Source organism: Vigna radiata, unplaced genomic scaffold (genome assembly GCF_000741045.1).
Source record: "Vigna radiata var. radiata cultivar VC1973A unplaced genomic scaffold, Vradiata_ver6 scaffold_83, whole genome shotgun sequence".
Lineage (NCBI taxonomy): Eukaryota > Viridiplantae > Streptophyta > Magnoliopsida > Fabales > Fabaceae > Vigna > Vigna radiata.
This window is the reverse complement of record NW_014543268.1, coordinates 913,036-923,830: the sequence shown is the minus strand read 5'-3', so window position 1 is coordinate 923,830 and position 10,795 is coordinate 913,036. Positions and strand designations below refer to the sequence as shown.

At 31.8% G+C, this 10,795-nt stretch overlaps 2 protein-coding genes across 2 annotated transcripts; one reads left to right on the top strand and one right to left on the bottom strand.

Moving 5' to 3' along the window:
- Positions 1–86: 86 nt before the first annotated feature.
- Positions 87–2,015, top strand: LOC106754145 (U-box domain-containing protein 9). Its single transcript, XM_014636126.2, has 2 exons — positions 87–577; positions 747–2,015. Exons 1-2 carry the CDS (start codon positions 329–331, stop codon positions 1,824–1,826), a joined length of 1,329 nt encoding a protein of 442 aa, XP_014491612.1. The 5' UTR covers positions 87–328; the 3' UTR covers positions 1,827–2,015.
- A 5,310-nt stretch (positions 2,016–7,325) lies between these two features.
- Positions 7,326–8,082, bottom strand: LOC106754075 (indole-3-acetic acid-induced protein ARG2). The gene has a single exon (XM_014636020.2). The coding sequence runs from the start codon at positions 7,834–7,836 to the stop codon at positions 7,555–7,557; it is 282 nt and encodes a 93-aa protein (XP_014491506.1). The 5' UTR covers positions 7,837–8,082; the 3' UTR covers positions 7,326–7,554.
- Between the last annotated feature and the right edge of the window lie 2,713 nt (positions 8,083–10,795).

The window sequence follows — 10,795 nt, the reverse complement described above, 5'->3', positions numbered from 1 at the left end:
CCCAGTGGGTCGGTGACGTGCCGTTATAACTAGCTTATTTTATTTATTTATTTATTTATTAGAGCTATCTATCTCACCCTACCACGCTACACGGTGTCTGCACTCTGAACACACGCACTCGCATAGAGAGATAAAGAGAGTTAAATTGTGTGTTGCGTTGTGAAGCATGATATGATAGAGACACATTGCTTACTGTTTATAATTTCGTTAACTGTCATCATTTTCATACAATAGAGAAGAGAAGAGAAGAGAAGAGAGAATTTTCATTTGTTTGAATTAGGAAGAAAGAAAATAAGGGAATGAATCTTGGGAGTTAGTAGGAATAGTAATGGCGAAGAGGGAGCGAGTGAGAGTGTCGGCGTCAGAATTGAAGGAGAGGTTGAAGGAATTGGTGAAGGCTATAGTCGACTCCGACGACTACGTGGTGGAAGCCGCCGACGAAGCCATCGCCACCCTTTCGGCTCTCAAACATTTAAAGTCTCCAGACTCTTTGGACGACTTTCCCCTTCCTCCCGAATTTCGGTGCCCCATTTCAACCCAATTGATGACGGATCCCGTTATCTTATCCACCGGCCAGGTTAGGTTATTCCCTCTTTTCAATTTCAATTTCGTTTTTTTTTTTTGTTCTTTTAGTGTTTGGTGTTTATAGTTTATTCCTTTAGAAATTAGAAAGCGTGACACTGAGTGGTAACTGATTGCGTTTGTGCTTTTTTATGTGTTTGAATTTCGTTTTATTGTTGCTTCAGACTTATGATAGGCCATTCATTCAAAGGTGGTTGGATGAGGGCCATAGAACCTGTCCGCAGACCCAGCAGGTCCTGTCTCACTCCATTTTAACACCTAATTACTTGGTCCGGGACATGATTGTGCAGTGGTGTAGGGAGCGTGGAATTGAGCTTCCTAAGCCTGTTAAGGACATTGATGGCGTGGTCACTAATGCGGATAGGAACCATTTGAATTCGTTGCTTCGGAAGTTGTCATTGTCTGTTTCTGATCAGAAACAGGCTGCCAAGGAGCTTCGCCTTTTGACAAAGCGGATGCCTTCGATTCGAATCCTTGTTGGGGAGTCCAGTGATGTGATTCCCCAATTGCTGAGTCCATTATCATCGCCTGGCACGGCTTCTACTGACCCTGATCTCCACGAGGATTTGATCACCACGGTTCTCAATCTCGCTATCCATGATGATAACAAAAAGGCCTTTGCAGAGGATCCTGCAGTGATTTCTCTGCTTATTGATGCCTTGAAACGTGGAACAATTCAAACGAGAAGCAATGCTGCTGCTGCTATTTTCACATTGTCCGCGCTTGATTCCAACAAACACATCATTGGAAAATCCGGGGCTATCAAGCATTTGCTTGCGCTTTTGGACGAGGGACAGCCATTGGCCATGAAAGATGCTGCTTCCGCAATATTTAACCTTTGTCTTGTGCACGAGAATAAAGGAAGGACAGTGCGAGATGGGGCAGTTCGGGTTATTCTGAACAAGATGATGGACCACATCCTAGTTGATGAGTTGTTGGCCATACTGGCACTCCTATCCAGTCATCCCAGGGCTGTTGAAGAAATGGGTGATCTAGGTGCTGTTCCTTTGTTACTGGGGATTATTAGGGAGATTGCATCAGAGAGGAGCAAGGAAAATTGTGTTGCAATTCTGTATACAATCTGTTTTAGTGATAGAACTAAGTTGAAGGAAATTAGAGAAGAAGAAAGAGCAAATGGTACACTGTCAAAACTTGCACAATGTGGAACTTCAAGGGCCAAAAGGAAAGCTAACGGTATTCTTGAAAGGTTTAATAGATCCCCCTCCTTAACACACACTGCTTAGTGAAATTAAACCTCGGGGATTAGGAAATCACCACTCTGTAAATAGTTTTTCTTGTGTTCTTCTGTACAAGCACAAACCATCTCGGGTAGCTGTAAAAATGGGAAAGAGAAGTTCACATATTATGTACAGAACCTTCACTTACAATCAGGGTGAATGAGCAAAGAGTTTGTTACCTATTCCTTTATTTCATTTCGGTTTGATTCTTTATCCCTTTTGAAAAAGTTCTTTTTCTTTGCTAAAGTTACTATATTCTTCTATTTTCTCATTGCCTGACTGACTGCCCGTGATTGATGTTTTTGCTATCTAAATTTGTAAGTATTCTTCCCTTGTTTGTCGCGTAGCCAACCAACTTTGAGTGCTGACAAAGTGTCTGTTTGTATTTTGTTAGAGACTCTATTGTTGTATCTGTATGTGGTTTTCGTTGCTGGTAACTTGGTATCTTACAGCTGAGAAGGGATAACGAATAAAAAGGTTAGTGTGTGGGAGTGGGGTAGGGTAGGGCCTCCTTTTGTTTTCTTTCCCTCGCCAACCAGTGAAGAGTGTCGGCACCGTTTTTGTTGCTCTACTTTACCCAACTTTCTTTTATTACACTTTTAGGCACCAACTTTGCCCATGCCCCATAGATTTTATGAATTGATTATATATGTATAATCGGTCACGTACTTTCGCCTCTAAGTTGATATGACTGGTATTTTGACTTGTGCGTTTCTTTTTATTCAAGTTTATTTTTCAATTTCATTCCATGGTGTCACCGACAGTCTAGAATGTTCAAAGTCATTTGGGTCATGCATGCCTAACTGTTCAGAATCTTAATCATGTCCTGACTGCTGGTGCTGACTAACTTGTTATTCCATCAAATGTATTTAGTTAACTTGTTCCAACAGCCTATCATAAGTGTGAAAAAGAAACAGTGGATTGGTTTGGTCACATAAATGAAGAGTGCTAGGAAATAAGAACGATTTCAGGCTGAGTGCTGCTGAAATCTTGCCTTTCTATATGATAAGGTTCTTTGTACCGAGAGCTTTTATTTCGTTCACTAGTCACAAAGATAATGATTACTTCAATAAAATAATATTTGCCATTATTGTCTCTTATTATACTAGGTTTGCTGCAAAAAGGTTGGTGAGTCGAGTGGTGAGTAGCCTACTCGCAGAATTCAATTATTAAGTCCAAAAGGATGGCTAGTTTTTGGTTTAAATAGAATGATTTTAAACTTTTGTTTAGAGCAGTTTTAGGAGGAGCTACTTGTAAGGAACTATTGCATATAAAGTATCTCGCAGGAGCTCATGCGGACAGATAAGTATAGGCACCACGAATTTGTACTGTAAATTTTTTTATATTAATTTCATTAAAATATGTCTTTAACCAATACATAAGTAAATTCATTTTTCTCATTTTCCTTCCTTAAACATTATTATTAATGGAAAATTATGGATGAGGTTGACTCTTTAGTGACACTTGTGCCTTAGGGGTTATGGTCTCCTTTAGTGTGTCTGAATGACGAAATTTAAGACCAATTCATATTTTCTACGGGGGAAGTTCAAAATATATTGGTGTTGGTATATTACAAGTCTTTAATATATTTTAAAACATTAACATCAGTGCCCACCAATATAGTTTAGAAGTACAGTACAAAAAATTAGAGGATCCAAATTCAATGTAAGATTGTAATACATTTATTAAGAGATTGTCAAAAACTTTTTGTTATAAAATGAGTTGTTTAAACATCATCTATTTTAATTTCTAAAATTATAGAAAATGAAAAGCATAATCTTAAACTCAATCCTCAGAAATTTGTTTTCGCTTTCTTGGAATATCAAGAAATGCAAACAATCCTCATCTTCTCCTTAGAGATTCCTTAACATCTAAAGAATAGATAAATGGCAGTAAATGAATAAAAGTGGATAGGGATATGTAGCATGTGATTAGCATCCCCAATAATATTAGCATAGTTTTTCTGTCCTACCTCTTTACTCTCCCAAAGAAGAACTTCCATTTATGCAGTCTATGTTTAAGCATCTCTCATGAGTTAGTTACATAGGTATTCATATTGTGGACAGACCAAATTTGGCGTTCAATTTTGAAAAAAAAAAAATTCATATTTGTGCAAACTACTCTTGTCTCACTTTTGGCAAAATTTACTGCAATGAAATAATTACATTATGTATATGCATGGACAATAACAGTGTAAAGTAGAACGGGAAAGAAGACAAATGCAGATGCAGAGAAGAATTTGGAAGGTCCTTTTCGTGGGCACTATAAAACGCCACCTACTGATCCCAAAAACCTGTTATTTCTTTCTGCGCACGTTAGTGACCGACTCACTCACGGGCTCCACTCTGCTTGTTCCAAAGTAAGCCATGATTATGTGATGGCTGAAGATGGAAAATGATGGAATCTCACGCAATGTAACGCTCTGTCACTTATTTGGCTACTGTCTATAATATAATCATAACTTCTTCAACAGCAACCATATTCAATGGATGAAACTCTTCAAAAAATATCACCATCCTTAGAATCTTATTAGATAGTGCATTTTTGTCTTTGACTGGTTTTTTTTATTATTTATCTAGTTGAAGATTGTTGATTTTTTGAAACATGATCTAACAGTACTGTATAATTATCATCAAACTGCTAATACTATAATTCTGTGAACTTTGAAGTGAATCTGTTTAAGTATACAATTTTTCTGAGTCATCTTTTAGTTTCTTTGAAATGGTCCTCCTTGTACAGAACAGACACACACAGTTTTGATATAGACTAGCAAATAGAGGATGATGGTACAATCACTAATCACCTATCTACATGCACATACAAAATGGTCCACAGCCACAAATATCATAATATCATAACCCTTTTGAATAATTTTTTGTCAGCATTTAAAATTAATCTACAGTGATATAATATGGCAAACAATTATGCAGTAAAGTAGTGTTATTGGATGTGTACATATAAAATGTTTGATATGCTGGTGAATGAATGTCTTTAGAATACCATAAATTAATAAACTCAAACATTAAAGTACATATAAAATTTAATTTTTTATTCAGAACTTTTTTCTTTGATTTTTTTTTTTTCAAATGAATGAATGAGACTTTTATTAATAACCCTGTTTCTTAAAGGCATGACATCTTACACCAACTTCTGGTCCATCTATATTCCCAACACTCTCAAGTTCATGTTCTACATAAGCACAACAAAATTTTTATCCAGTTACTAAATTTATTTTCAACTGCCCCACCTTTCATGGCTTGTAATTTTATTTGGTACAAACAAATCCTTAATTTACTCAAATTCACATGATTTTGAACAATAGATTGATAACAATAGTAGCTGATTGCACTGTTCCCTAAAGGCATGACATTTTACACTCTAACTTCTGACTTATCTATTCCTAACTATGAAGCCTTTGTTTGAACCAACAACACTCATGTAAATTTCACATATAAAAGGAGTGCAAGAGTGAACTCAGTGTAACTTTAATTTGATATCCTTGAAAATGGTGAAATGAATTTCGAATGTCCACACATTCGGCCATCCTGGTATTCATCAGTACAGTGTATTTTCTAACTTCTACGGCATAAGATAATTGAATGCTAAGGTGGAAGATATTTTGTAACTATTTAAGGAAATTCAGTGAAATAAAAGACTTCAAACATATAAAATATATATATATATATATATATATATATATATATATATATATATATATATATATATATATATATATATATATATACTCACACTAAGGATAATTCTGTTTTTCACCCTCATATTCTCCATGTGCATTATCATATGATGGTTAAGAGACTATATTGTCCCCTACAACTGTCATGCTTTGTAGTCACTATCCCTTGTCATAGTCAGTCACCTTTTGCCTTGTCATTTTTTTTCTTCTATATATTGTGTTATGAACAGATGTAAGGAATGACTTATTTTAAATTGCAGAGTTGAAAGTTGGTTTTCTTTTTTCTAAATATCTATTTAGTTCAAAATTTGAATTCTTCTTTCTTCCAATCTTACTTTCATGGTGCTTTTAAATTTTAAAAATGAATAAATACCTTTTAATTTAATCATATTAAATTGTTTCAATACATTAAATATGTTTTAGGTTAATGTTTAAACAGTTTACACTGTTTGTAATATTCCAACTCAGATATTTGTATCAAATGTTAGTTATAAATTGAAAATCATTACTTTCGTTGAGTTAAAATGATTATATTTATTTATTTTCAAATTTAATGTTAAAATTTAAGATAAGAATAAATTTTAATTTTGTATGCAAGTTTAAGAACTAAAAATATATTAATTTTTTTTTGTACAAAAATCTTTCAAATTGTGTAATTTGGATGTAAAAATGATTTTCAAAGTGTAATCTCATGTAAATTTTCTTACGAAAAAGATTACATCGTTTATAATTCAAAAACCTTTTTCATTCAAAAGATTGCTTTTGAAATGAATAATTCAAAAATAAAATAAATAATTTATGAATTGTACAACTTGTAAGTTTTTTATGCAAAATATTTTTGGATTGTATAATTTGGAAATAAAAAAATCAGATTGAAAATTTTTAACTTTCATATTGTGTAATATCAAAAAAAAAATTATATAAAAAAAATCACTTTCAAACTGCAAAATTCATAAATCATTTTTAAAGATAAAGGATAAACTTATCGTATTATAGAGGTACAGAAGGAAGATATACGGGGTGTAAAGAAAAATATCATTGCAGTAAAATTCTTCAGACCGAATCCGACCTATAAACCCATATTGAAGGCCCAAATAACTAATAAGGTTATATTTATTTTATGATATTAAAATTATTTATAGAAAAAATGAACTTGAGAATGTCACATTTGTGTACTGTTCATTTCCAATAATATAAATTGTCTTACTTAGAAAACTGTAACATTTTACAAAATCTTATTTCATTCTTGTATTTTTTTACTTTATACATATCATTCATGATATAATGGTCTATTAATTGATATTATATTTTAAATTATTTAATTATTACATTAACTGATTATATTTTTTATAATTATATTGTTTGGTTATAAGACAATAAACGAGAGAGAAATATTTTTAAAAAACTCCTAAATACTAACAGGTTCGAGACTAAAGGATTAGAAAACAATTTGAATAAAGAAATATAGGAGATAAGAAAAAAATAAGTTTTTGTCAAAGAGTTTTCATCTTATTTGGCTAGAACAATTATTTATATGAATACGAGTTGTATAAATTAGGTTGAACATATAATAAAAAATAAATTACATATATTATATTCAGTAAATTAAATCAATTTAAATAAATAACTTATATCATAGAAAAATTTAAATTACATGTATTATATTACTCCTAAATTACATTTTTTTAATTAGTTTATATATACTGTTAGAAGACCTCTGAATGCTACACCAAGTATATTTATTTTTTCAAATTAAATCGTAAATTTCATTCAAGGTTAATGAATTATTTAAGTCACCCAAAAGAGAAATATTAAATATAATAAACGATTTTTTATAAATCATAAAAATAAAAAATCCTAATAAAATGAATGTCTTCTCTGACAACAAGTACATAGCAAACATAGACATGAATTATTTTCCTTTCCCTCTGTGATAAACACAAATAATCAATCAATCAATCAACCTAGTTTTCGTTAAGCCATCATCATCTGAAGCAGATCCCGAAAAGCTCCAGAAACTCATCGCTGAATTGTTTGAAATTAGTTGTTGAAGTTTTTGCGAAGAAGAGTAGCACGCAAATCGGCAACGTCAACCTCGTTGATGTTCTCTGGTTTGTAGTAACCAGTGACAGGATCTGGCACCCATGAAACCTCGTACGTCGACACCCTTTTCTCTTCCCCTGACTTTCCTGCCATGGAGTTAGCTCCTCCCCTTTTCACGCTCTGTGTTGCAACAGAGTATCCGCGTCTGTTTAGAGCGTTGGAGAATCCGTCTAGAAGAAGAGCAGAGAAAGTCTTGACGTTAGCGAAAGAGCGAGCCATTGGTTTGGTGAGATTACAACCGAGGAAATCTTGTTGTTTCTTTCCAAAGTTTAATCTTTTTAATTTGAGTTTGTGAGATATGAGGTGAGGGTGGTCTTTATATAAGGAATGGAAAGCATGAATAATTGGAGTTGAAGGTAGAGTTTTCAATGACCTGAGAAAGTGGGAAGATTCTAAAATTTAGGTAAAAGGTGGTGAGATTGTGACATAGGAAGAGGCGTGTGAGGGCGTGAGTTGGAAAAGTTTGATGGAGTCAATGGTGGTGTGAGCTGAATCTGGTCCTGCTTTTGACTCAGCAAGTTGTTGATGTGGGGTGGTATTAATTACAAACGTGTGGTGTGCACAATCAACATGCATCTCTAGAAGAATGCCGAAATTTAGGAGAACCTTCCCAACCCTCTCTTTTTGGGTAACCAATCAATTCAACTTCAAATTGAATTCCCTTTTTCTTCTTCTCCTCGTTTTCCCATATTCTTTCACCCACTTCAATCATGCTAAGGAAGGCATGGCAAGGATCAGTTACTACAAAATTATTAAAATTAGGATGAAGCATGATGAAATTTAAGGCTTCAAGGTTGTGTTTCAAACTCAATCTTAACAAAGTTAACCTTGTTGAAAATTCAAATATGAATTTAAACCTCTAATTAGATAATGGTTTCTTTTCAAATTGCCTATGTAATTTTCTTTGAAATAATGGTTTCACCTTCTAATCTATGTATTAATATGATTCCGTATTGTCTTCACCCGATTGATGTTTAGCAAACCTCTAGTAGAACCGTGCCTAAATTGCTTTGTGGCTGGCTATAAATCAACTAGTCAAATAAAAAAGTTAGTAGTATTCATTTTAGGAATAAATGTTATCATAATCATGCATCTCATTTCTATTCTTTTAATATCAACACTTCTATATTTTTTATGTTTTTATATTTTTTTGAAAGGACATATTGGTCCGAACAATTTGCATTATTTGATAACTCAAAGACCCGAGCAAAATTACACTAAAACATAATGAAAACCCAGTAGACGTCAATTAATAAGACGACTGACTTCGTCTTTAGACGTCGGTTAATGCTATGTCTGACGTCTATAAAGACGTTGGACATGACATTAACCGACATCTATAAAGACGTCGGACCTGTAGAGTCCAACATTCCATTAACGTCACCCATAAAGACATTAGGTCGGTATCTAACATTAAAAATTCAAAATAACATACGTCTAAAGCTCTTTCTACACTAGGATAAATTCTAATAATTGGGGCTTTAGAGTGATAAAATTTAAAATTATGAACCTCTTATAAGATTTAAGAAGCAAGGTTTGGTAAGAAAAAATTAATTTAAATGATGCATAATACCTAATTTTTTTCTGTCGAAAGTTTAACTTACTATAATTTTAAAATACGCTCATTATATTTTTTTAATATCTATTTAAATATTTTCTAAACTTATATTTTATAACTTGTGTTTTATATTTTATATTTTATTTAACTCATATAATAGCAACAATATTTAAACACTAGTTATTTCCTTTGTATTTTCTTTAATACATTAACGAGTTTATAATTTATAACTCTAATATTTGAATTAATTAATATTATATTCGATTATATTAATTAAATTTTAAATACTTATTTATTTTCTTCAATTGCTAGAGGAGTAATATCTGTCCATATCAATCAATAGTTCTTACTCTTTACAATTCAAAAGTTTTATGATTTAAGAAATACTTACACCAATCTTTCTAGATCACACTCTTATATACATTTTTTATTACTTATAGTGAATTATGTTTTTTTTTTTTTTATAATGACTCCAATTCGATTCAATGCCGTTTTTGATAATAAATTAAAGATTAATAATGATAATTTTTTGAAGACAATAAATAGCATTACGAGGTTAATAAATTTTGTTTAACGTAACATTCCAATTTTACTAGTTTACAATAGATAACCTAAGATATTAATAAAATAAAGTAGATTGTATTAGAATATATTTATTTAATATTAATATAATTATTTAAAAAAATAATCGTGATAATATAATATATCTAAAATTAATAAAGAAAATTACTAGATAACAAAGAAGAATATTTTGTAGTATCATCGTTATCTACTAAAGATGTTTCAATATCTATTATTTAGAGATGATTCAATATTTACCTCATATCTACTCACACCAATAAGATAATCATCATAAAAGAAACAAACAAACACATAAAAAACACTAAAAGAAAACAACAGGATAAATTAATGTGCAAAAGAGTTTTATAAAAAAAACAAAAATATTATCATATATCACTCATTCATAAAAACAATCATATCACATATAAAGACTCATACAAGACTCAGTTATCCGGATACAAACATTGGTGTAAAGGTCTCTACTGCTATGTAGACTCATTGTCAATGAGTTTCACCCTATCATACACAAGGTTAGTCCATTATCATCTTTGGTCAAGGTAAAACCTTAAACTAAGATTTCCTGCACCTCTTACCACATGCCTTATTCTACTCTACCTAAGTTTGAATTATTATTAGAGCAACAAGATAACCTACAACATTTAGACTTTCACATCAATGTGTACACTAAAAAAATGCCACAATAGAATCTTCCCACGAGATCCTTGGAATAAGCCAAACACATACAATGCTCATATCCATTAACAAGCTCATCATCATCACCATTTCGCACATACTTCGCATGCACATTTATTCATAAATATACCAATCATTCTCAAATAAACATCATAAACCAACTATTATTTTTAAAATTCACAATATCATACATTAAACTTATCATAATAGAATATATAAGAAAATATAGTCAGGTTTTGTAATTTTGCTTAGCGAGAATATTTACTCGCTTAGCGAGTAGTGTCTAAAACTCTATTTGCTTAGTGAAATAATTACTAGAACTTACAAACTTAAATTTTTTCAAAAGTTGCCCAATGAGAATTGTCT